The sequence below is a fragment of the Seriola dumerili genome, unplaced genomic scaffold (genome assembly GCF_002260705.1).
Source record: "Seriola dumerili isolate Sdu_G_001 unplaced genomic scaffold, Sdu_1.0 BDQW01000044.1, whole genome shotgun sequence".
Classification (NCBI taxonomy): domain Eukaryota; kingdom Metazoa; phylum Chordata; class Actinopteri; order Carangiformes; family Carangidae; genus Seriola; species Seriola dumerili.
In genome coordinates, this window is record NW_019174299.1 from 7,337,141 (window position 1) to 7,364,792 (window position 27,652).

A 27,652-nucleotide genomic window follows, 5' to 3' on the forward strand; every position below is an offset into this window, starting at 1 on the left:
TTTTTGCTGGGGACCTCCTCAAGGACCCCTGGAGGTTCCTGGACCCCACTTTGAGAACCACTGACTTAGAGGAAAGTGCATATTTAACAAAACAAAGGATCAGCAATCAAACCTAAAGAAAAAAAATATTTTAAATTACTTTTTAAAATTTTTGTCCATGATTCAAACTTGCTATTTTTTTCTTTTATATCCTCATCAATTGTTATAAACCTGGTTGATTATTTTGTCAATAAAATGTGAGAAAGATGGGAAATGTGGAATTTCCCAGAGTCAGGTGTTCAAACTTCTGGTTTTAACTGAGCGACAGTGTGAAGTTCAGTTCACCTTCATATGACAAAAAACATCAAATCCTAAAATATAAACATGTATGATCAGTGGCATGTTAGCTTTATTGTGGTAGAGACAGTGGGAAACTTTGTTTGGCCTCCAGATCTTTACACTATGTTGTGTTGTTTCCTTCAGTGCTGTTGTGATGTGAGATTGTTTTTGTCGTGTGTCTCTTTCCCTCAGATTGTTTGTGTAAATCATAAATCTTTACTGTTTGTGTCTTGTGTTTTGGTTTTCAGGAACATTGAGGCTTTTATTGTGAAAGGACACTTGAATTTTTAAATTTAAAGTGTAAAAATATTTCTGTTTTCTTTACTTGAGTGAATTCTAATCATAATGTCAAGTGTGGTCCCTTTACTCATCGGGGGAGCAGGTGTAGACCTCCCCGTGGGCATCCAGTGGGGGGGTGCAGGGTGGAGGAGACGGGGACCGAGGCTCCTCCTCCTGCAGCTCCACTGAGTTCTCCTTGATGGTGCTCCTCCGGCCGATGCTCCCTCCCATCCCGAAGCTCCTGATGCTGCCGCCGCCGCTGCTCCGAGGACTGGGGCTGCTGAACACCGCCTCCCCGCCACCACGCCTGGGAACACCCGACACATCAGGAGGAAGAGAAAGAGGAGGAAGAGGAGGGTCAGAGGGAGGTGAAAGACAGAGGAAGAAGACAGAGCAGAGAGAACTTGGTGGCTGGTTGCAAAGCGAGAATTAAAAAAAAAATTAAAAGTAAAAAATTAAGCCCCTGAAATGTTTGAGGTGTAAACTGCAGGATCAGGACAGTGATGAGGAGATCAAAGTAAGAAGCCTATTGAGGAAGAAGCTCTGAGGACAGATCACAGATCAGTGTCTGAGGAGAAGAGAGGAACAGGAGCCAGACATGAAAGGAGGAAAAGGAAATTTCAAATCACAAATGATCTTCAAGTTTAACAGTGTAAGTACAAAGAATCAGGGCTGAGTGGGATTTTTATCAGTGTAAAATACTTTGACATTTTACTTCAAAACCAAAGAGTAGAAAAACTCTGCCTCACTGTCCTGCCTCACATACATTCATTTTTACATAATTCAGTTTTTGATTTGCTGCACTGATTTTTGAGAAGCACTGAATTAATTGCTTAATTGATCATTTTATAAGTTGCCAAAAAAATATGAAAAATGTTCAAAACCAAAGTCCCATTCAGTTTTCTCCTGTTAACAGGCTCAGTGATCAGGTTTGAGAAACTAGAACCACATGTTTTTTGTAAAGGTCCATATAGTATAGAGGTAGATGTCCATGTGTTGTTTGATCATGAAGCAGGTCTATGTTCTATATTAATACTGTGAAATTATCAAAGCCTCAGTCCACAGAGAAATGCACACAGCCTGTATTCAGAAACTGAGCCTTAAAACCAGCCGTCAGGACTTCTGGAACTTTGTGATGTCACAACAAAGCAGTCACCGCCCTCAGCCATGCCCCAAGCTCCGCCCACCTGGACCCACCACCCAACCTTGCAGGATTTAGTCTCTCTGAGTGTTTTACTTGAAATCTGCTATATTTTTATTGGATCACTCAGAAAACAGTGAGCCAATCAGAAGAGAGTCTCAGAGCCTCCTCCTCTCTGATTGGCTCACTGACCTGTTGTTACTAGAGCTCCACAGAGAAGCCAGGGAGAGGTGATGTCCAACTACACTGAGATGGTTTTTGGTTCTTAAAACCACAAATATATCTTCTTATGAACACCACTTCAAATAAAACACAGAGAAGAGGAAAATATGGAGCTTTAAAACAATTGAATCAATTAATCAATTACAAATATTGTTGTCAAATAGTTTAAAATGACCAACTCCTCTCCACCTGTCTCCCCTCAGTCTGACCACTGTTACCTCAGTTTGCTCCTGAGCGACGACACCTCTCTGTTCAGGGCGTCATTGGCCTCGCTCGCCTCGTCCAGCTCCCTCTGCAGTTTCCTGCGAGCGGCCGCCATGCGCTGCGCCTCCTCCTCCGCCTCCTCCAGCTGATGCTTCAGCTGCTTCACCCGCACGTTGCCCTTCTCCGCCTGTGCAGCGCGGAAACAGAGTGGACGTGCCGTTGTATTTACAGGTGAATGACTGAGCGTGTGATAAACGATGTTTTGGCGGGTGCCTGAACGCAGCAGTGTTACCTGGTCTTTGTATTGCTGCGCCAGCTTCCTCTCATCCTCCATCTGGATCGTCAAATCCTTCAGCTTCTTCTCTCTCTGACGCAGATTCTTGGCGTTGGCCTGACGCTCTCTGCACAGTAATCATCATCATCATCATCATCATCATCATCATCATCATCATCATCATCATCATCATCATCATCATATTGAGTCTAATGCAAGATAATTTTCATATTCTCATACTAAACTTTCTCCTTTTTCTTTGGTTTGCTTGAATTTATTCTGCCAATGTTCATACTTGTCACATTGTGAGTTGGAATTAAACCTTTGGAACTGAACTCCGTTTCCCATCATGCATCATTACCTGCTCTCAATCTCCAGCTGCTCCTCAGCCTCTCTCAGCTTGCCCTCGAGGGCAGCGATGGAGGACTTGAGCTTGGAGCGGCCCTGGCCCTCGGTCTCCTGCAGCTTGGCCTTCAGCTCTCGGTTCTGCCTCTCCAGCTGCTGCCTGGACCCCTCCCTGCTCTGAGAGGAGGACCTCTCCGCCGCCAGCTCCGCCCCCAGCTGCTCCACCTGCACAGCACCAGAACCAGACTCTTAACTTACCACTTACTTAGACTTCTCCGGTCCGGTCTTCACCCTCTCTGCTCCACCCCAGACCTACCAGCTGCTGGCTCTTCCTCAGCCGGTCGTTGAGGCTCTCCACGTTGGCCTGCTCCTCCTCCAGCTCCTCCTCCAGCTGACTGATCTTAATGTCCAGGCGACGCTTCTCATCAGACAGCAGTGACCTGAGGAGGAGGATGGGGTAAAGGGAAGGTTGGAAAGTAAACATGCCCATTAAGACCTTTTTATAGACTTTTCCACTCAGAAGAATTTATATTACTGCAGGAAAAAATTGAAAACTGGTTAAATTTAAATGGTTAAATTAAAAGTAAATTAATTCCTTCTAAAGAGTTTTCACAGTTTGATTAGAAAAACATGTTGTTCTGAACTCTGTTAACATCATAACAACCAGATAAAAATACAAATTACAATTACTTATTTAATCTTCTTAAATTCTTCAATCAGCTTCAGCCTAGATCTCATAGATTTTTCAGTGGATGTTCATGATCTCTAAATGATGATTCCACTGACTTTTCTTCCAGTGCCACCATCAGGCCAAATCATTCTCTTCACACACTTTGATCCAAGACAAGTCATCTTAACAACTAAACCACTAATTCACATCAGAGCTGTAAAGTAAAAGCTCTGAACCATGACTGTTGTGTCACGAATCAGCTCGCGCCTCCTTCCACCAGCTGACAAATCTCCTCTACAGAGTTATTTCATGTTCCATATAACATGGAAACTTCCTTTGTGCAGAACAGCACCTACTTCCCAGAGGAGTTACTGGCCAGTTCTTCATGCAGCTCGTCTCTCTCTGTCTCCGCCTGCTTACGAGCTCTCTCTGCTGCCGCCAACATCTGGTACAGACAGACAGGAAGTTAAAGGTGAAATAAAGCAGTTGAGTGAGAGACAATTTCAGGCATCGCAGAGGAAACACACACGACACATGGTCATGATTGATGTGGAAACAACTCTGCAGCTGAAGTGCTGCGATGCACCACATGACCTCACCTCGTGCAGCTGGACGATGTCGGCCTCCAGGACTTTGGTTCTGCGCTCAGACTCTCTGGCTGAAGCGAGCACCTCCTTCTGGGCTGCACGAGAGTCCTCCAGGTCCCTCCCCAGATCCTTCACCTGGCCCTGTGAGGAACAGAGAGGGGAGGGGTCATGCCGGGTTACAACTTCTTTTTAAATATACAGTATATGACTCACAATACAGGAGGCACTTGGCCACATTTTAATATACATTTATTTATTTGGACAAAGAAGATAAAGGAGAAGGCTTTAAGAGACAATGCCTCCACCTGACACAAGATGCTGATCATCAGTTTCCAAGAACATCAGTCCAGCTTTAGCTGCTTTACAGCTTCGATTTCCTCTTCTCGATTTCAACTAAAAGTTGATGAAAACAAAAAAGACACAAATTCTCAAAGACACTGACCTGGATCTTGCGGAGCTGCTTAACCGCCTCGTCGCGCCCCCTGCTGGTGGCCTCCACCTGGTCCTCCATGTCCTTCAGCTCCCCCTCCAGCTTCTTCTTCCCGGCCGACGCTTGACCTCGCTGCTTCTTCTCCTCCTCCAGCTCCGCCTCCAGCTCACGCACCTGACGGGACAGTTCGTCATTTAGTGAACAAATGAGGCCTGAGTCATAGTTTCTGATGTGACACCAGGGTGGGAGCGGGAGGCAGCAAGGTGATGAGGAAACGAACACCAAACATCACCTCCTGCAGATGATCGGACCTTAAAGATAAAGGCGTAGCAGCTGTAGGTTGTACTCCACCTGTTTGAGGAGCTGCTTCCTCTTCTCCTCGCCCATCTCGTCGCGGGCCTGCAGCTCCCTCTCATGCTGAGCTTTCAGGGCCTGACTGTTGACCTCCAGACGCAACTTGGCGTCCTCAGCGACCTGCAGCTCGTCCTCCAGCTCCTCCATCTGCGTCCTCATCTCCTCCATGATGGCCTCCAGACCACGCTTCGCCTTCTCCAGGTCGTGGACCTGACGGAGGATGGGGGCGGGATCAGATCAGATCATCACGTCATCCTCTCTAATAACAGGAAATCATTTGTTTCTATTTGTAATTTGTTTCTTACACTCTTTCCCACGTCGTCCTTGGAGCTGATGAGGTCCTCCATCTCGGCTCGGAGGCCCTTCATGGTCTTCTCCGCCTCCTCCAGGGCGTCCTGGTTCTCCTCCAGAGCTCTGGACAGAGCTAACACCCGAGTGTCCTTCTCCCTCGCCTCCGCCTCCGCTCGATCACGTTCCTCTGCAAACTTACAGGACACGGCTCGCTCCTCTGCCAGCATCTGACCAACATGAAGACGAAGGAGATCACGGGGTTATCACAGAGTGCAGGTCGAATGAACAGAGCGAAGAACTTCTAGAGTTAGTTATACGTCTCAGACTTTCTGTATAATATCAATTGTATCTTTAATCCATTGGAGCTGCTGTAGCTCTGGTGGCTCTTGGACAGGAATAAATCTTTTTATTGGCTTTCTCTCTCATCAGTCTGAAGACAGTTTGACCAGATGACAAACATGAGGGTGAACATGTGCTGCTGAAAGGACATCTCTGCAGCCCTAAACAATTAAAGGTCCCATATTTTCCTCTTCTCCTGTTTTTTTAGTGTCGATCCATAAGAAGATATATTTGTGGTTTTAAGAACCAAAAACCATCTCAGTGTAGTTTTACATCTCCTCTCTCAGGCTTCTCTCTGGAGCTCTAGTAACAACAAGTCAAGAAGAGAGGAGGCTCTAAGTCACTCTTCTGATTGGCTGACTGTTTTCTGAGTGATCCAATAGAAATATAGCAGATTTCAGGAAAAACTGCAAGGTTGGATTGTGGGTCCAGGTGGGTGTCCTGACGGCTGGTTTTAAGGCTCAGTTTCTGAATACAGGCTGTGTGCATTTCTCTGTGGACTGAGGCTTTGATACTTTCACAGTATTAATGTAGAACCTAGACCTGCTTTATGATCAATCAACACATGCAAATCTAACTTTATACTATATGGGACCTTTAATATCAAGACAATTATGACAAAATTGTGTTTGGAAAAACCTTCCAGTAACACTTAGACGGACTGTAGCGTACCCGTAAAAGGAATTATTGCTCTACTGCCACATAAACTAATTAATATGAAAGAAAAGTATCACACCATTTTACCATTACTTCTCTGAAGTTATGTGGGTTAAATCAAATTTCATTTATGGTGGGAATTGTCATTGTAAATCCTGGAGTGGATTGGATGATGGACACATCTGTAGCACTTACACCACTTTAAGTCTAGCTTCTGTAAGAACTGTAAGAATGCACACAGAGCCAAACACACACTAAAATATGTCTGGATCTGTCAGACCTGATCAAACTTCTTCTGCTTCTTCTCCAGGTTGGATACGAGTTGCCTCTGACTGTCCAGGTCCATGAGGACGTCCTCCAGCTCCTGCTGCATCCGGCTCCGGCTCTTCTCCAGCTTGTCGTAGGCCGAGGCCTTCTCCTCGTACTCGCCGTTGACCGCCTCCAGCTCGCGCTGCAAGCGCTTCTTCCCCTCCTCCAGCAGCTCCACTGCCCCCAACGTCTCGTCCAGCTTCTTCTTGTAGTCAGACAGCTGGCAGAGGGTGAGACAGTGAGAGCTTAAAGTTTGTCATGTTTCTACAGGGCGTCCCAAAAGGTTATAGGCTACACAGTTGTGATACCACTGATTTATTTGAAGCCTTGTCTGAAGTTACTGACCTGCATGTTGAGGCTGGAGACCTGCCTCTCCACAGCCCGTTTGGCCTCAGTCTCCTCCTCCAGCTGCTCCATCAGGCTGTTCCTGTCCTCCTCCATCTGACGGAGACGTCCCGACACATTCAGCTTCTGACGGGTCTCCTCTGACAGCAGCTCCTGGAGGAGAAGGACGGGGAGACGGGAGGAGATGTCAGTCGGTTTGTCCAACACTTATATCTCAAAAATGAGTGAGAGTTTCTACAGACATTCATAGTCTCCAGAGGATTAACCCTGTTTACTTTCTAGCGCCACGAGGCTGACATTTGTGTTTCAGAGTGAAATATCTCAACAACTACTGGATGGACTGCTGTGAAATTTACAACACATATTCAGTGTCCCCAGAGGATAACCTCCAATAACGTTTATGATCTATGAAGAGTTGCTAGCATGGCTGTAGACTCTTGGTCCTGTTTACCCTGACACTATTGGGCCAAAACCCACAAGATCAAATCCGGACTGACTTCAGAAGGTTGGTAAAGTAAGTTACACACCCGACTAAAGTTCCTGTGGAGGAACTGTATAATCCACTGCACTTCAGGTTAATAAACTGGTGTAACTTTACTGTGTCTCTCACCTGTGCGTCCTGGAGCTGAGAGGACAGACTGGAGACGTCTTTACTCAGCTTGATGTTCTTTCCCTCCGCCTCATTCAACAGACCCGTCACACTGTCCAGCTCCAGCTAGCAGAGAGAAAGAGAAAGAGAAGGAGAGGGATTGAAAGAAATATTCAGAGAAAGGGACAGACAGAGAAAAGATGTACAGTTTTATCTTTCACTCTCTTTAGGCCATGTTGCCTGAGATTTCCTCCAATTACTTGTTTTAGTTGTTGTTGATCTGGCTCCATTCAGCAGTTCCAAACATCTGACAACTGTCTTTCATTACAACCCTGATGCTGTATCTTGCCTCTCTTAAAGTCTCCATCTTTTGGAAACATCCTGTATAACTGTGCTTTATGTCACAGTTCTTTTTGCTTTGCCTTTGTAAATCAGTGAGTAATGTAATAAACATACAAACAGTGTCTGACAGTATCAATGCATTCATATTTTGAGGACTCACAGTCATCTTGGAGACTTTCTCTCCCAGCTCAGTCCTTTGCCGCTCGCTCTCGTTGAAGCGTGAGTGCAGGTCGTTCAGCTGACCCTCCACCTTCTTCTTCTTGTGCTCCACGTCCTGTTTGGCGCTGGCGAGGGATCGCAGGTCAGCGCTCAGATCTGCCGACTCCTTCTCCAGAGCCTGCTTGGCTTTCTCCAGACCAGCCCTCACCTGTACATACAGGTGTGTTTGAGAGAGTCAACCAATTGAATTGAATTGGTTGAGGGGGGCTGAGAATGACACACTTTCTAATTTTTTTAAATATATTTGATGGCATTTAGTTTGATGCAGAAAATGTTTGTGTGTGTGTGTGTGTGTGTGTGTGTGTGTGTGTGTGTGTGTTGTGTACCCTCTTGGCCTGCTCCAGCTGCTCACTAAGCTCCTCCACAGCCTGACTGTGTTTCTGTCTCAGATCCTGGATTTGAGCCTCGTGGCTCCGCCCCTCATCCTCCATGGCTTTCTTCAACATGGCCACCTCCTGCTCACGCTTCGCCCTGTTGACCACATACACAAACAACAACACACACACACACACACACACACACACACACACATTGGGTCACCACAACACATCCATCAGTAACATGACTTACAGATTTTGGCGATCAGCTTACAAACTCCGCTGTTATGCAGATGATACATCTTCTCAGAAAGAAGCTTAGTGCCATTAACAGGCGGTTTCTATTATTGTTCAACACAGACTAAATCATTTAAGATTGGTTCCAAATGAAATAAGTTATGTTGTTTAGAAATTTGTAGAAAAAAACCCAAAACCTTCCACCTGTCACCTCCAGTTCGGAGGCAGAGATTGAGCAACTATCACACCACTGCTTTTATTGTCTTTTAGGCCTCATATTATACAGCTGAGGAAACAACAGAAGATGAGCCTTTTAAATACAGTTTTCTGTTTGAATCTGCTTTGTAGTTTGTCATAATTTAAGTTTTCTTTGTCAGGATCCAGTGTTTATTTTTGCAATACTCATTTTGGCCACAAAAGGCTGTAGAGAACAGTGGTAAAGACATAGTAGGTACATGGAGAAATTAAAAATCACTACCCAAGTCTAAATAGGACTAAAAGCATTAATGTTTTTCCCAGATGATTTCTAAATTCTCCATTTCCATCTACTTTAAACAGCCTCGTGTGGCCAAAGTAAGTATTACAAACATGGCACACAACAGGAAAAATCCTGACTAAAAATAAAAAAAACTTTTTGTGACTTTTTCCACAGGCTTTTGTGGCCTAAAATTAGTGTTATCTTCTCCTTTTACGGCCTGTTTATACAGTTTGTCTTTACGTTGCCTTTTGTTTCTTCATCTTGTCTTAATGTCTTCTGTGTTATGTATAGCAACACATTTATATACATCATTTAAATACAGTATAACATAACATCTACTCTATTTGTCTGTGCTGAAAGAGTGATTCCTCCGCCGTTGGGTTTCTCCTTTTCTTTTTCAAACATACAGTGGTGTCATCGTTACAGCTGAAAATGAACATGATCATCAGTGTTGCGGATCCATCAGACGTCACGTCAGGATACTTGTAGATCATACAGACCTAAGCTCCTGCTGTGCGGCGGTGGTGTCCAGACTGTCCTCCAGCTCAGTGCGTAGAGCGTTCAGCTCCTCCCCAAGGTCCCGGCGCGCCGCCTCAGTCTTCCCCCTGGCCGTCCTCTCTGCCTCCAAGTCCTCCTGCAGCTCTGAGAGCAGAGCCTCCAACTCCCGAATCCGCTTCACCGCTGCCCCGTGGTGATTGCTCTCCTCCTCCAAGCTGTGGACACACACACACACACACACACAAAAGTGCAAATAAATTTTCTAATCTTTTAACTCATCTAATTTCAGGAGTTTCATTCTTGTCTGTGTGGAAATGTCTCTGAGTGTGAAACAGCTTTCATGACACCTGTGATACTGTAGAACACTGTGTTGTGTTGTGGGGTGTGACCCCTCTTACCGGGCCTGCGTGGCCTGGAGCTCGTCTTCCTTGGCGGCTAGCTGGGCTCGCAGCTCAGCTAGCTGGGCCTGGAGGTCGGCGTACTGCTCCTGGAGGTCGGCCAGCTCCGCCTCCACCTTCCTCTTGGCCTTCTCCATGTCCTGACGACCCTTCTCTTCCTTCTTTAAGCGAACTGGAAACGTCAAACAAAAGGATATAAAGAACAAACCCCTTCAAACAAAAGCTTATCTTCAGTTTTATAGAGGCATTATGGGAAAACAAAGGATTAAGCTCATTTGGTTTTCCTGTAATTAATATTAATATCCACTTTTACAACCCAGTAAATCTGAAGGCTGTAAAATGATAAAGAGTTTTAAAAAATATTTATTTAGATTTAGCTCCACCCCTGGGCTAGCGCTTTAACTTTTCTATTATAGATCTGCTGACTGACCCTCCAGGTCAGAGATCATGGACTCGTGCTTGGCCTTGAGTTTGGTCAGGTTCTTGGACTTCTCCTCCTCCTCGGCCAGGTTGGAGCTCATGTCAGCCATCCTCTCCTCCAGAAGCTTTCGCTCCTACAAACATCAGAGTGTGTGAGTTTAGTTTAAACTGTGAATGAAACACTGAACCACACCAGTGCACAACCCTGCTCCCCTGCATACCTTCTGCAGTTTGTTGTTCTGGTCCTCCATCAGCAGGATGTCCTCCTCCAGCTTCTTGACTTTTCCCTCCACAGCCGCTTTCTCCAGCTGCAGCTTCTGCCGAGCGTCCTCCTCCTCTGCTATGTGGGCCTCCATCAGCTGCAGACAAACATCGTGTCCGTGGTTAAACACTAAAAGTCAGCAAGTATAAGAGACGCGTGGAAGAAGTGTCCACCTGTAGCTGCTGCTCCATGTCCTTCTTCTCCTGCTGCAGGGAGTTGCTGCGGTCTTCCTCCTCCTCCAGCCGGGCCTCCATCTCATGCAGCACCTCCTCCAGCTCCTGCTTCTTGGCCTCCAGTCTCACCCTCATCTCCTCGGCCTCAGCGTACAGCTCCGTCTCCGCCTGCAGCTTTGACTCCAGCTGGGCTCGCTCCTCCATCAGCTACAAACCCACACCAGTCATTTCTGGAAATACGTTTTTGTTTTTGACATAGAAAACAAGATGAACACCTGCACGTGTCTCACCTGGGTGTGTCTGTGGCTGACTTCCTTCAGCTCGGCCTCAGTCTTTGCTGCCACTTCTTTCGCCGCCTTTAGCTCCTCCTCCTTCTGACCCATTTCCTCCTCTTGTCTGGTAACCTGCAGCAGGGGCTTCACCTGATCCACGGACAGACACATCACACATCCACAACTCAAATTTGGTTTCTTTTGAATATTGAATACAAAGATTTTCAGAGTAAAAGTCATTACACACCAAAACTAGAATGAACTGTCGGATGAATTAGAAATTAAGAAACTCTTTGTAACATGTAGCATCAGTTACTCTAACAAACTGCACATTGGTGAGTGTGTGTGTGTGTGAATGTGAATGTGTGTAACCTTAGTAAAAAGCCTCCACCACTGCCAGTTCTTGAGTTTCAGGTAACAGGCGCAGTTTCTCTGGATGACCTTCATGGCGCTCAGCTGCTGCTGACGTTTACTGAAAGCTCTAAAAACACACAAATAAGAAGATTCAGATGTAAGCGTGTGTATATATATCTGTGCGTGTGTGTAAATTAGTATAGGTAATTTTACCACTATTACGTGGTTCATATATCAGTCGAGCTGTTCCTCTTACTTGCGGGCCAGGAAGCCTCGTGCTTGTGCCTGGAAGGCGATGATGACGACGGTGAGTTTGAGGTCTCTCTCCTCCTCCAGCTGAGCCAAAACTCCCGTCCTGAAGAACATCTTACTCTGACCAATACGGTACAGGTTAGGGTCCAGATCCAGGTGCTTTACCTGAAAGGGAGGGGGAGAGAGGAAGAAGCAGTGGAGTTAAACTTCTGCTTTTTACAATTCCATTCTCATGATCCACCTTTATATTAAATTCAAATTCATCCTCTCAGCTTTCACTTTACGACTGAATGTGTGCAGGTCTGATTCGGATCATGTCTGACCACCACTGGGATCGTGAACTGGATCAGCAGTGATGTGTAACACAGGAAGTGTTCACTTCCATCCAGCTCACCATCAGACAACACGCCTGTTTCCCGTCCATGAAGCCTTTAGGGATGGCGTTGGCAGCCAGAATCTCATATCTACAAACAACACAACAACAGTGTCATCCAATACAGAGTCGCACAAACATGCAACATACTTTATAACACAAGCCATAACACTAAACTACCAACATGGTGAGTTGGGATCATTAGAAAGAGTTACAACTATGATTTATACCAGACTTTGAGAGCTTGAACTCTCCTACTTAATGGTAACCACAACAAATGTATATATATTTTATTTAATCAGGAAGTCACATTGAGAAAAGAAAAATAAAGTAAAATAAACAACAGAAAGAAATATTAATTGCAGAAATACAATTTTCCAGCGATTTAAATATACATTCAGATGTGTGTTCATATAAACAGGTGGACATGTGTTCAGAGTGTATTTTTAAATGCTTTTTAAGATGCACAACCAGGTAAACAGTAAGATGATGACATTAACGCTCATAACTGCACATTAGAAAAGAGATGAAGTAAAACAATTACACTCTAAGTCAGTAAGACTTCTAATCAAATGTTTGGACTGGTATCAGTGTGTCGAGCTTCCGTCTGTTCTGCAACTTATTCCAGACAAATGGGGCGTGATATCTGAAGGCTCTCCTGCCAAGATTAGTATTTACTGCTGGAACATATAAGGTCAGTCAGTCCTGAGAACGTGTATTGAAAGTGGAATGTTGTGGGCACAGGAGTGATGATAAATAATATCAATATGTACAACACGACAATCGCTATTGTGATTATTACAAATAATAGTAACATCAGGATTTAATATTTTTCTGGGATGGGCAGATCAAGCAGACTTGATTGTAGACTAATACTTGATTATTTACTTATAGTCATAGTCTTCAATGAAATGCTCTGTTCTTCCAGCCAATTAACTCCATTTTACTTTGAAAGATTTCAGTGTGTTTGCTGCCCCCTGGTGGTCCCAATCAGGAACTGCAACACTGCAACTAAATTCATGGCTGACACATAGTATAAGTATAATGCTGATATTATAATTTACTGGAAGAAATCAGACACTGCAAACATTAGTACAGAGATATGAATACTATAATTGAGTCCTCTATAACAGTACAAAGTCTCAGACGGCTGCTCACCTCTGTCTGAACTCCTGGAACACGATGCGGTTGGGGAATCCCTGTCTGCAGATTCGAATGCCCTCCAGCACCCCGTTACACCTCAGCTGCTCCAGCACCAGGTTTGAGTCCATCTTCCCAGACTGCAGCCAACCAACAAGCACTGAGTGCACCGTACATACAGTCACAAGTCACCTACAGACTGCAGCTTGGCTTAAGCAAAACAACATACCCTCTTCTCGTGGTTGGGGATGATGCAGCGGACAAAGTTGGGCTGGGTGTTGTGCAGCGTGGTCATCAGTTTGCCCAGCGACTCTTTGTACAGCTGGCCCACAGTGCGGAACATGCCCTTCTTGGATTTTGTGGAGGTGGGCACCGAACTCTCTGACATCTTGGTCATGGTCTCCAGACCCACCACTCGATCCACTGACAAGTGCATCAAATGAGATTTACACCTCATGTTATTATCCCGACTTCAGATATGAGGTCAAATATTCAGATGTGAATGAGGACATGTTGCCCCCTCACGGAGGACTGACCGTCTTTCCACAGGTCCTGGATGAAGTTGCTGGAGGAGTTGTTGAGCAGAGCCGTCACGTTGTCATTCAGAGGATCCATGTTCTTTGTCAGCCAGTTAGCTGCATTATAGTCGACCTCGAAATATAAGAGAAGTCATATTTCTGTTGATCATAATGACTAAAAAGTTAGTAAAACATTTACAGGACATTGCTTAAGAAAAGTTTTTATTGTCGACAAATGCCATGAAAAGACCAAAACCAACGATGTGTTTGTAGTAGGTTTGTAGGAGATGTGATTTTTGTCCTCACCTTTCCAGCGTAGTGCAGAACACTGAACATCAGTTTATCTTTGTGTTGTTTGGGTTTGGAGAACTTAACGTGACCGGTGTGCGTGTTCAGCAGCTTGTCCACGAAGGAAACATCGGTGGCTTTGGGGAACCAGCACTCCTCGTCCAGCAGGGCCAGGATACCTGGAGGGTTGTTCTGCAGGACACAAAAGGACACAGGGACTCCGTCTGAGATCATATATTATCATTGTTTCCTGTTGCAATTACCCCCCCACGCCTCACTCTGGTCAGTCCAAGAGCACCAAGTTCTTCTACTTGACAGGTTGAGTTTGTTGAGCACAGTCAGGTTTGGATGTTTAGACAGGTACTAGCAGAGGTACAGGTTAGCATCAGGTTCTGGGTCTTGTTTTGATCTCCACGCAGACCTCTGCAAATGCTCCTCTGCTTGGTGGTGGTCTGAGGGCAGAAATTTAATTCTGAACCTAAACCAGCATCCAAGAGAACTTACTTCATTTTTCACGAGAGACTGTGCACGCCACTACCTGTGGGTTTAGACTTTTTTTTTTTACAAGAGTCCAGTAAATTCACTGCCAGATAAGAGACAAAAAGAGTTCTAACTTCAGGCATTTTGGTACTAGTTACATTCAAATCCAAATTCAGAGGCGCCAAAAAGGGAAAAGCACTTTGTAAAGTAGATTTTGAAAAGTGCTCTATAAGTAAGGATTGTTATTATTATTATTATTAAAAATGAAAGGTGTTTTTGAGAGTTTGTGTCAGATGGAAAACATTTTCTTTTGGCTGTTTGTGACTAAAAACCAGAGAACAAAAACACCTCTGCAGTCAAATGCAGGAGTAAATCAAGATGGAAATTGTACATGGCCTGCTGGTGAAATCTCTACAAGCTACTGCACTTTGTCACTTGGGTTAATCTGCACACACCAAAGGGGTGAAACACCAAATTGCATTTTTTATTTCTGTATCTATTATATTATTTCTGTATTATTTTTTTAAATTCAAATTCTGTTTTCTTCTTTTTTTTCCTCAGTGTGGATCTGTGAACCTGTATGTTCTCTGTGCTTCTGCAGAGAACCATGTAGAGAAGTCACTCAAACTAGAACACTGTCAGAAGAGTCTTGACTATCATGTCCCTCTGCAAATCAGCACTCTAACAGGATCTCTTAAAATCTTAGAGACTTATCTTAAGACTGATCTTAAGACTGTGGATATTATTATATGCTTCACAATGAAATGAATGTATGACGATACGATACGATACGATACGATACGATACGATACGATACAAGATGTTTGGTATGTTGGATCAAAAATCTATACATTTATCAAACTCCTGGTTTAAGTAAAACATGTCATGTGCTGTATGTGCTTTTGCAGCTCGTCCTGACCGGCCTCTCGATGAGCTCAATGCAGGGCTGCAGGTCCAGGCCGAAGTCGATGAAGTTCCACTCGATACCCTCCCTCTTGTACTCCTCCTGCTCCAGGATGAACATGGTGTGGTTGAAGAGCTGCTGCAGACGCTCGTTGGTGTAGTTGATGCAGAGCTGCTCGAAGGAGTTGTCCTGATGAAGAGACACAATCAGCGAGTAGAAAATTACATGGATACGATGAAACTAACAGTCAAGTATTTAAATGTTTGTTTTGAGTAAATGCTCACCTCAAAAATCTCAAAGCCAGCGATGTCCAGGATGCCCAGGAAGGAGGACGACTGTCTCTTACTCTTGTCCAGGGTCTTGTTGACCCTCGCCAGGATCCAGCGAAACAGACGCTCATACATGGCTTTAGCCAAAGCCTCTATTGCGAAATCAGCCTGTGGGGGGAGGACGGGTGAGGGGGAGGCGGATAGAGGTGAAGGATGGAGAGATTGAGGGCGACAGGTTAAAGCCTTATGATTCATTCTGGGAATTTCTGGAAAGTGATGCAGCAGAAGGGATCGACATTATACCAACCAATCCTTTAGGTTCAGAACATTTCAGATTAAAATATTCTACAATGGCTTTTATTTTTCTGTGTTTAGAAGTTTGGTTTGTCTTTACCTGCTGCTTGGTCTGAGCCTTCTGCACCACCTCCCGGCCCACCTTGATCCGGGGGGTGAGGATGGCGCGGGTGAAGTCGGTCACATTGATGCCCTGCAGGTGACACACCTTCTGAGCAGCTGGGGTTGATGGGACGGGATAAAATGAGACAGAAGTGGTCAGATGACGTGAGGTGGAGGTGAATTTACAGTAGTGGTTTCAGTGCTTTTTAAAATGGTTACCGGTGTTGTCGGGCATGGTCGCCTGCTCGCTGTTCCTCTCCTTCTCAAATTTGATGTTGCCCAGCTGGAGCACGGTGGACACCACCTTCAACATCCCTGCGGAGGAGGAAGAGGAAGATGAAAGTAGGAAGTAAACTTTAAGTGTTTTTAAGGTAAGTGTTGTGATGCAGTGTGTACCCAGTCTCTCCTCCTCGGTGAAGCCCATGATCTCCATGGCCTCCAGAGTCTCAACAAACATCTCATCGTCCTCCTGACCAGGGATCTCCACGTGACCCGCCCTCAGGAAACGGTAGCTGTTGAGACCCTCCAGCAGCAGCTCCTCTACACACACACACACGCACAGACACACACAGTTTTTTTTACACTGTGTTTATATATATTTCTTTATTTAAAAGTTTTAGACATAGAAATGTAAAAAAAAAAATTAGACAGTTACTGTTGATGCCATGTGGCGACTGGTAGAGACACGTCATCTCTAAATATTTGAGCTCTGTCTGACTGCCTTGTTAAACTAGATAAGCTCATAAAATCTTAAAGAAAGAACAGTGTTTATGTTTGTTCTTGTTGATATCTAAGCTGCTCACCTCTTGTCTTGTCTTTGGCCCCTGCCACCATGTAGTAGAAGATGTGAAAAGCTCTCTCAGTGTTGGCCTGACGAATACAACGAGACTTCTCCAGGAGGTCTGAGCAGGTCAGGAGAGGGTTAAGCAGAAAACCAGGTCTGTTCTGACTTCATTATTTCAAGCAAAAATGGCTTTTGATGTCATATTATCTGGACATATAGTTTATTATATTTTTGAACTTTATATATCAGAGTTCAACATTTGATCTCCGTAAAGGATACAGGTGTCAATATTTGCTCCAACAATGTAGCCAGTCACATCAAAGTTGAGCTTGATGAACTTGCCCTGTGGACAGAGATGACAACAACAGCTCCGTGACACAGTTTATAACAGTGGAAACTAAAAGTCTAAATGTTTTTTGTGAGATTAAAACGCCTACAAATCGTGAGGAGTTGTCGTTCTTGATGGTTTTGGCGTTTCCAAATGCCTCCAGGATCGGATTGGCCTGTAGCAGCTGCTTCTCAAGCTCCCCCTGCAACCCACAACAAGGTTATACATCTGTTTATCCATCCATTCATCCATCTTTTTTGTATATATGTATATCTTATACTCACATAGGCCAGAGATCCTGGCTGCTGCTGCTGTTGCTGCAGAAAAAGAAACAGGAACACAGACTGGTTATAAACCCAGTAAACACTCAAACTGTTTTGTCTTAATTTTTTTTAAACTGCTGCATTTAGCAATTTCCCCCAAAATCTGAATACCCACATGACAGCTGAAAACGCAGCAGAACAGCGGGGTCAGAGGTCAAGCAACAAATCCACCACAGATAGTTCATCGCTTGATTTAATGCAGCTCAGAAAAAAAGCAGCTGGAACTTTTAATCAGTGTTACAGAGGATTTATGGGAAAAATATGAAGAAAGCTCTTCTCTATTAACAGCATGTTTCAAGTTTGTGATGTATGATTCCTCCTTTTTTTCAGTCACAAACGAGCAGCAGCAGCAGCAACAGAAGCACAGACAACAAGAATCCATCCTCACCTTGGCCACAGCTGCAGCGACTGATTCCTGTCACGTACAGTACAATGTGTGCTTTAATATTTATACATTTTTGTTGCTCTTCACAACCTTGGAGAGTCGCACAGTAAAATCTATAACAGTTCATTTCACTTTAAAATGTGGAATATGGGGAAATTTTGACATTGAACATAAAATTTGGCATTGAAAACAAAACCTGACAAAAGGAAACAATGGCACTGAAAAAGTTCTATTGGAAAAAGGTTGAACTTGTGTAAACCATTGCCTAGACATGCGGTGCTGTCAGGCGTTTGAGTGTAAATAAATGAAGCGCTCCCTGCTCCCTTCCCCTCAAGGCCCCCCCACTGTCTAAACCAAAATGGTAACACTGAAAAAATAGTGACAGCATAAAGAATAACTGTCACTGAAAAAAGACAGACATGAAGAAAAAGTCTGAAGATTGACATTGAAATACATCATAATACAAAAAATATCAAAATCAAATAAAATAATATTGTAAGATTGTAGTTTTTTTTTAATGCTGTTGTTTTATTTTTCAGTGAAACGTTTTTCAGTCCCATTATTTATTCCAATGCCAATACAACTATTTCAATGCCATTGTTTCCTTTTTCAGTTCAGGTTTTGTTTTCAATGCCAAATTTTATTTTCAACATCAAAATGTCACTGTCACTGTTCTACCCCCATCGTAGTGAAACAGCATTTATTACGGCGTCAAACAGAACCTCAGTTAATTTTTCCAGTAAAGCATGTACAGATTCAGACTGAGCTTGACACACATGTAATATATCTGTTAGCTAAAAATCAATATTAGTTTTCTTCTTCATCATGCGTCTGACCTGAACAGTGATGGTAAAGTTCAGGTCAGCTGTAATTGTGATTTGTGCTTGATTATTTTCACATATAGAGATTTAATTAATTCACAGAAAACAAAAGTCCAATATTTATAGATTTGAAATCAAAACAGTCATGGATGAACGGTAGAATTATCACAGGCTCGTAGCAGACTTCGTTTAGAGCGACCTGCCATTTTTATGGAATTAATAATCCTATTTTCTTTTTTTCTTTTATATTTAGCTGTGACTGTGAGGATCCAGTCTGTCTGAAAGCTGACGATGTTTCTACTCACTGGGTTGACATCTTTTTTGCCCTTGTGTGAGGAGGCGACGACGGCCAGGTACTGAATCACCTTCTTGGTGTTTTCGGTCTTTCCTGCTCCAGACTCACCACTGGGTGACACAGTGGAAGGTGAGAGAAGGAAAGGGGTGAGGAGAGGGGATGAAAGGAGAAAGATTATGACAGGTGACGGATGGGAGAGAAGAGAGGGTGTTCGAAATGGAGATGGGACGGGAAAAATAACTTGTTAACTTGTTCAGATTATTTGTTTCAACTGAAGCTGCTGTCCTGTGACAAGATTCAATTCATGTAGAGTGGAAAAGGCTGGAATTCTAATAATCAATCATTTAAGTCGTTTTTTAAGCAAAAATAGCAAAACTTTCAGGCCCAGCTTCTGAGATGTGAATATTTGCCGGTTTTCTTCTGTGATAGTGAAGTGAGTATTTTGTGAATCTGAACTCTTTTTCAGTGTGTAAGCTTGGGATTCAGGAAATCGTGACACTTTATAGATATATTGATTAATCAATTATTAAAAAAAAAAAAAAAGATATATTGATACATAATTCATAGTGCCACATATTTTTCATGATTTCATAGTGTCACATGAAATCATGTGGAGACTCAAAAAAATTCCCCACAATGTAGATCATTAAAGTTCGGGGTTAATGCTTGGTACTTAAAGGTCCATATAGTATAAAGGTAGATGTCCATGTGTTGTTTGATTATAAAGCAGGTCTAGGTTCTATATTAATACTGTGAAAGGATCAAAGCCTCAGTCCACAGAGAAATGCGCAAAGCCTGTATTCAGAAACTGAGACTTAAAATGAACTTTGTGATGTCACAACAAAGCAGTCAGTGCTCTCAGCCATGCCCCAAGCCCCGCCCACGTGGGTCCACCATCCAACCTTGCAGGATTTGGTTTTACTGAGTGTTTACCTGAAATCTGCTATATTTTTATTAGATCACTCAGGAAACAGTCAGCCAATCAGAAGAGAGGCTTTGAGGTTTAATTCAATTCAATTTAATACTTAGCATGAGGCCTGGGGTAGTTAGAGTTAGGGTTAGTGTGAGTCAGAAGTGATGGAAACATGTTTGTGTGTTCTCACATGCATGTGCAGTGTGATGGAAAAAGGTTAAGTATTGAAAGTTTGACTCACGTGCAGAGAATAGACTGATCCTCACGGTCTGTGGAGAGAAAGATAGAGAGAGAAAGAGAGGGAGAGAGAGAGAGTGGTAGAGAGAGGGATGTTAAAATAGGGGAAATAATGTGAGCTGTTGACTGAGCTGAACTCGTTACTTGAAGCTGAACGGACCAAACATGAACTCTGAGGCGGAGCGGGCCGCTTCCCTCTGACACCGGAGCAAACGAATCGGAGGTCTCGCTCTAAAGGGAGATTAGCCTCCATCGCTAATATCGTCTAAAAATAGCAGGTGGATGCAGAGGCTCCATCGCGGTAATCTTGCCTTGCTGCTCCATGTATGGCCATTTTGGAGCTGAATGGAAAGTATGGAGGTGTTCTGAGGTCAGCACTGGAGCCTCCAGAGAACACGCTCCGAGGCTTCAGTCAGGAGGCCGCCGCTTAACTCTCAGTTAGTAACAATGTGTTTGCTGTTTCATAAAGCACTGAAAACTCTGAGCTTTGACCAGTTATGCTTTGTTGGCACATTATGCTGTAATGCCACTGTTTCTCCCTCCTGATTTGTATAATAGCAGCAGCAGGGCACATTAAACACATGAAATATGTGTAGTTAAAGATAAAACTAATGAGTGATAACAAAAAGGCAACAGTAGAGGTCATAGTAGAGAAGGAGAAAAAAGAAAAAAACAGGTTCACGTCTCCTTCACTGAATTTCTTATGTTTCCTAAAAACTGAGCCACAGATTTACGCAACGGCACAACACAACCGTTTTTTTGTGTGGAATATAATCAACATCTCATAGTTACATACAAATACCTGACCTCCAGTCAGGGCCGGTACCACTTTGATATTTACTCTTGCGTGTGAAGTGCAGGCTCGCTGGGGGGGGGTTCATGATCGCTGTGACTAAACTACATTACCCAGAGGAGCCACAAGGAGCCTGTTGTGAACAGGACATTATGTCGTGACTGGATCCTTTATTTCATTTAAACAGAAGCTGAACTCTCTGCACAGATATAAAACCTGTTTTTCTTATTCAGTCAGTCGAACCTCCTGTCTGTGCTGGACTGTGCTGATTTTATTTAAATGATCCCCCATCTACTCATCAGTCATTAGATGTTGTGTATCATAAAGCTCTGAGGTTCATCACAGGAGCATAGGTTGACCCCACCCCTCTCACATTCTTTATATGAATATTTATCTGCAAATCTCTTGCAGGAAACAGTCTGTAAATGTTACAACCTCTTCTGACTGCAATAGTCTGAAAGTTCCCAGATTTAGAGCAGAGCTGAAGGTGAAAGGCCTTTAAATCTTCTGCTCCTCTCACATGAATGAACCGCAACAGGAACTGACAGGAACTCAGTTCTTTGACACCTATGATCCTGAGATTAACATTATCCCATTTTCTGTTCAAATGGATGTGTTACTGGTTCAGTCCAAACTCATCTTCTTTTACCATTTTATCTTTAACTCTGATTTGTAGTTTATATGTTAAATGTGACTTGGCTTGATTCCATCTTCTTATTCAAGGCTTGTTTCTATCCTTTTACCGATTTATCTTTATTTCTTATCTGCAGAGTGTTTGTCTAAAAGTTTTCCCCCAGTAATATTTTGTTTTACTGTCCTGTGTTCGCAGGACATCCACACAAGAGAGAGTGCAGCTGCTGTCATGGGACTACCATGAATATATACAAGTTGACTGACTGACTGAATGGATGAATGAATGAATGAATGAATGAATGAATGAATGAAGGAAGGAATGAAGGAATGAAGGAATGAAGGAATGAAGTATAAAAGTTTTGAATGTCATTTTTCAATACTGTGAGCAGCACAAATTAAATTTTATTCAGCTCCATGATCCAATATGAGATCAAATAAAATCAGAAGTACCTGCATGGCAAAACAACACTACAGAAAAGGAATATTGCAGGAATATCTTTTCTCTTTCTTTTAATTTGGGTGAACTGACTGTCCACTGTCCATAACAAACATGAATATTAATTGATTCTATAATGAAATCAGGTGTGAAAAACCTCTGACAACAGCCTGATATTGACAACATGCAGGCACAACACACACACGCACACACACGCACACACACGTGTATGTGCGTGGTTACCTTGCATCATGTTCCTGTAGGCGTTGTCTGTGATGGAGTAGATGTGCGGCGGCACCTCGTGGCGTTTCTTGCCCTTGTACATCTCGATGATCTTCTCAGAGTAGATGGGCAGCATCTTGTAGGGATTCACCACCACACAAAAGAGACCAGAGTACGTCTGTGGGAGGGCGAGAGAGGACACTGAAAATCCACATCACTTTACATCACCAAGTTAGAACAGTTAGGAGCTTTAGTTGCTCTTTCTATCTGGTTTGTTGAAGTTAAATACACTGCTGTACAGTGGTGATTTTATAACCTCACAGATTCACTGTTTTCTCCTGGAATGCTGTTGTCTAAATTACATGATTTTCCAGGAATCCCAACACTAGCACAAACCTCGCGTGTGAGAGATCATCATCTTGTAATCTAGGTTCATCCAGATAACCTCAGGTCTGCTACAGTGGTCTCACCTGTTTAGTATAAGCCAGGTTGCTCTCAATATGGCTCTGTCCCTCTCTCTCTACTATAAGTCTGGGGCCAATTCGACACAGCAGGTTTAGTGAAAACTCTTGAGTTTTCATTTCCTTAAAGGTTCTGATTGGTTGACTGTTTTCTGGGTGATCTAATAAAAACATAGCAGATTACAGGTAAATACTAAAAACCAAATCCTGGTGGTGGCTGCTTTGTTGTGACATCACATAGTTACAGAAGTCCTCTCGGCTGGTTTTAAGGCTCAGTTTCTGAATACAGGCTGTGAGCATTTCTCTGTGGACTGAGCGCTACGATCCTTCCACAGTATTAATATAGAGCTTAGACCTGCTTTATAATCAAACAACACATGGACACTACATTTATACAATATGGGACCTTTAAACTGAGATCACTTTAATTCTGAGTCACTCACAGACAGTGCTCTCTGTCCTTCAAATATTAGGCTACACATCATGGATTCATCCTCAGCTCAGAATGAAATCGAAACACTGTCTGTCTTTCTAACACTGAGACTCTTTGGACATGACGATAGCTGTCAGGTCATCAGTCAGTTCCCCTGCACTGAAACATTTAGCCTTTATTAATCACTATGAATAAAAAAAGACACATGACGCTCTGATCTATGATTAATCATTTCTCATGTCATCTTGGAGACTCTGAATATTTAGAGTATATATATATATGTAGAGTGAGGATTTTAAAATCTAGATTTAGCTTATTAAACATATTAACTTTAGATTGTGGGACTCCACAGAGTTACAGCTCATGTCCAGAGTTCAGCGTATGAGATTTTTTTTTTTTTTTTTGGCTGCTCTGAGACCGTCTGCTCATATATGGACTGGAGGGACTGGAGGTCTTAACTTGCAGTGATCTTCATGGCCGTCTGTATTAGATGCATAATCTTGGATTTTAATTTTTACATCCTGTACCTTATTAGACTTTGTAAGACTGACTGAACAAATACAAACATAAGCTGTTGATCCTCCAAGTACATCCTAAGTCTAAGTAGAGAGCAGAGTCTGAACACAGTCCTTAAAACAAGGACTCTTCCACCTGAACGTGGAGTTGGCCTGCTGACCTTGGATTAAGTAGCTTCTTTTTAGTAGAGTTGTTCTTATATTAAGTCTGACATGTTGATGTAAAAGTGCTGCGGTTTTTCTTTTTCCACAGAAAATTTGAAATGTTCTCTTCTTGTTAAGGAAGAGCACTGAGTTCATCACAGTGTCACTTTGACTTTAACTCTCATTATTTTACATGTGAGTTATCCAGAACCCATGGTAGGCAGACCTTTAGACAGGAACACACAAAGTCGATCAATGTGCACTTTTAAAAATGCTTCCTGACCATGAAATATTCACTTTGTATTTGAACTACTGACATTGAATTGACGGTTCATTTGTTCGGACTGGAATCCACTAACTGGATTTTTCTGTAGCTCTATGTTCAAAGGATAGAAAAGGACAATTCATCATTTTTAGTCAGTTCTGTTTGATGTTGACTTGCTTTTAAATAATTTCGCTTTAAACACATATATGGTAGTGACGACTTGTATACACCTCCACTCCCTCCTCCCATTGTTTGCATAAAGTGTTTCCTTCTATTTTACTTGCTCAGACCTTGTTGAGATCCTTAAGTCAATAATGTCAAACACAGTTTGAATATTTAGTACCTAAACAGGCCACAGATCACCAGTAAATGTCCCCCTTTGTGTGGTCCTTCTCTGGGTTTAGACTTATGTTAGCTTTAGGGGATCATGGTCCTCACAGACATGTATGTATGAGTGAGTGTCTCACATAGATCAGGCTGGAGAAGTATCTCTCTCGCAGGTTGTGGAGGACGGAGGCTTCGTTGAGGAAGGTGAGGGCGGCCATGTCCTCCACTTTGCTGAACTTGGGTGGGTTCATCTTCTGGATGTCGTCCTTGTTCACCGTCACTTTGTGACCGTTGGAGAGCTCCACCAGCACCTGCAGCACAGCGGCAGTATACAGTATGATGACATTCAGAATGTCAAGTGTACTTTTAGTGTAAATGGACACATTAACCGTTTAGCAGAAGCTCATAATCTGTGTGCTCGTGAGATTTTTCCTGTTAGTTAATAAAGAAACTAAGGAGAGCTTCTTCTGTTCTGGGTATTAAATGGTTAAATACTTGTTTAAAAGTACCTGCACTAACAATGACATTATCAGGAGTACATTACCTCATCACCCTTCTCCTCCTTGATGCTGGCCTGCTCAAAGCCCTCCCTCTCTGACGGGACCCACACCATCTTCTTGGCTGCCCAGTCGGCTTGTGCCACGCCGCTGTTGCGAAAATCGTTTTCCAGAAACAGGTACTTCTGGTCCTCAGCGGCCGGGTCAGCCATGTTGGAAATGTCACTGTTAGGAGCTGGTTGGATCTGTGGTTCGCAGGAGGCAGTGGTGGCAGAGTCGATCTGTGGTGGTTCAGAGGTGGTTGAACTGATGTCCGAATCGTCACTGTCGACTGGTTCAGCCTCCGGTGTGGTGATGGGAGTCAAGTTGACCTCTGACCTCTTTTTGACCTCCGGCCTGCTGACACAACACACAGGGAAGAAATCACACACACTGAAAATAGGAAGTACAACACAAGTTGAGTCGTCCAAAGCCTGACACTGTACATAACTTTTCCCAACATATGCTAGTGAGGCTCCATGTTGAATTAATGCATGCAAATATTACAGACAGCTGAGGTGAAGACAGAAAATGAGGACCAGTGGGTTGACACTCTGGAAATGATATGAAAAGCTTCCAGAATCACCTGTTGCATAGTAAACCTGTGCATCTAGTGTATACTCACAGACAACTACAACTAGCATTTTTTTTAAGAACTTTCCACCACTGCTAATACAACTATTTAGCGTTCAGCACACATGGATTTTGATATTGTTCATTTACCCAACCAGGAAAAACTCCTGAAGTTCTGAGAGAAAACAAATGAGGTGTCTATTATAGACTAGTTTAAAGACTAGTATTAAAGACTAATTAAACCACCACAGACACAAAAGACTATTAACATGAAATAATAAACTCTATATTGATGTCAAAACATATCTACAACAACTAATACTCCGTTGTCTCAGCTAGCTAACATTAGTTAGCTAAACTGTAACTCAAGGCTCAGCTAACTAACATTACCGTTCATCTGTAGATACTTGACACAATCTAAGTCAGATATTCTGAGGGTAAGAGAGTAAAGTGTATTAAACAGGCTAGATAGTTAGCTACTGCTACTACTAGAACAGAGGACGCGAGCCACTGATGGGAGTGAGGCAGGCAGACGAGACATTCAACTAACATCAAGGTTAAGAAATGGTATGGTCCACTTTAGGGATGTCTGAAATACTATAGAAAGATTCAGTGACATTGTAAAACTTTACTTAAATGAGTATATTTGACGCATTTTAAAGAAGAAAACTTGGTTTCAAATCTTACAGAGTAACTCAACACCCCCTGAAAATTTTTGCTGACCTACAGATATTCAACTTCCTTCTTTGCTACAGTGATGTACAGGTGCACTCCAGGAACCTGTGACATCACTGTTGGGTGTGGTTACAGGTGCAACGAAGCACATTTCTGACCACAGCCATCAGCGATGCTGACTACAGGCTGTGGTGAGAGGTGAAACAAACTCAATCTTTCAACTCAAAGTAAGTTACAAACTGTAACCCCAGATTCCTCAGTGTTTCTCTGTAATATTGAGTATTCATGCATAAATATGCAACAATCAAATATACCGTTTAAAAACATACTCATAGTAAGAGCTTAACACTCAAATACATCACATTTTAAATCAGCCAACAGTTGTGGGTGAAAAAAACAAAACAGCACCAAGCAGAGAAAACACACATCAGCCACATTCTCTAAGATCTGTAAAGTTTCTAACTGCAGATACCTAAGCAGCCTCTTTCTTTCCGCCTCATCACACAGACAACTCAGAGGTGATGAGGACAAACCAGCATCAATAAAAAAGGCGCATTAGCTCATATTTTCTCTCCCTTTCTTCCTCCTTCTATGACTCAAACTGCCTTTGCATCTTAATGAGACGGATCATTAACATTTGGTTTCAGTGAACTGCCTGACAGACTACTGCTGATAACGGCACATTTCCATAGGTTTGCATGGAGCTACTTACTCACTTATCCTTGTCTCTTCATGCAGGTCACAAGGCTGCTTTGACCTCCCATTGAACAGCAGGTAATAAAACATGAAAAGCAGCAGACAGATAACCCCTGCAATCAAACAAGTGAGCTGCCATGCTGGAATGCCCATGTTTGGCTAACCCTTTGCTCCTGGTAGCTTGGTAGCCCAAAGAGGGATGCTAGGGACTTAGCAGGCATACTACCTTATAAGGTGCAGCTCATGTGTCCAGCCAAGCTTACCGTTTACACCAAAATGGTGACATGTCACAAGGTGCATCCATGTGTGGCTGCCGGCTCACAGGCAAAACGGAGCAGGTATGTGATCAAGAATCAACATATACCATCTCCCATTGAGATTTCTGCCATATTTACTGGGAAATGTAATGTTCAAAGTGAAAATAAGTCACTGAACAGATTAAAATACCATTCCACAGGTTTAAGCTTTTGCCAATAGATTTTGGATCATACAGAATGTTAGTTTTGAATATCACTGGCTAAATTGTCTTCCATTTCTTTAACAGCAAATGTTAACACAATATTTTGCTTTTAACGGGTTTTGGTTTAAAGAAATGTTTTAGAAACGGGAGTTTTAGCTTTTAACAAGTTACTTTTCAGTTTTTCCTCAACATGCATAGTCGTTATCTTGCAGGTTTAAATGTCATTATTAAACTTTATAGTTAATTTAACAGGTAATTTCCATAGAAGTAGTAAAAGCCTCCACCTATGTCCTACATTAATGCTGTTGAGTTTAATTTCCGCCGTTTGGAGTCAAATAAAATATTCTTTATACTCACTGTGCAGAGCTTCAATCTTCAGTTCTGATGGATGGAGGCTCAACTCCAGGGAAACGAGAATATCATGTCAGGTAAGTGAAGTGATGATGATGTTGA

The 27,652-nt window shown here is 43.0% G+C and overlaps 1 protein-coding gene across 1 annotated transcript; it reads right to left on the reverse strand.

Moving 5' to 3' along the window:
* Nucleotides 1-128: 128 nt before the first annotated feature.
* Nucleotides 129-27,652, reverse strand: LOC111217621 (myosin-11-like). Its single transcript, XM_022739578.1, has 44 exons — nucleotides 27,557-27,652; nucleotides 24,804-25,155; nucleotides 24,400-24,570; nucleotides 22,136-22,292; nucleotides 20,035-20,062; nucleotides 18,891-18,990; nucleotides 17,768-17,794; nucleotides 17,341-17,373; nucleotides 17,166-17,258; nucleotides 17,008-17,071; nucleotides 16,748-16,846; nucleotides 16,341-16,484; nucleotides 16,164-16,259; nucleotides 15,943-16,061; nucleotides 15,564-15,716; nucleotides 15,295-15,468; nucleotides 13,914-14,087; nucleotides 13,626-13,740; nucleotides 13,319-13,512; nucleotides 13,108-13,229; nucleotides 11,971-12,040; nucleotides 11,581-11,741; nucleotides 11,343-11,451; nucleotides 10,989-11,120; nucleotides 10,699-10,905; nucleotides 10,485-10,622; nucleotides 10,274-10,397; nucleotides 9,844-10,015; nucleotides 9,448-9,660; nucleotides 8,242-8,386; nucleotides 7,857-8,063; nucleotides 7,376-7,480; nucleotides 6,766-6,918; nucleotides 6,392-6,640; nucleotides 5,130-5,342; nucleotides 4,822-5,034; nucleotides 4,483-4,644; nucleotides 4,053-4,181; nucleotides 3,810-3,898; nucleotides 3,100-3,223; nucleotides 2,800-3,008; nucleotides 2,457-2,565; nucleotides 2,179-2,351; nucleotides 129-904 (listed from the first exon to the last, which is right to left on the reverse strand). Exons 2-44 carry the CDS (start codon nucleotides 24,966-24,968, stop codon nucleotides 682-684), a joined length of 6,057 nt encoding a protein of 2,018 aa, XP_022595299.1. The 5' UTR covers nucleotides 24,969-25,155; nucleotides 27,557-27,652; the 3' UTR covers nucleotides 129-681.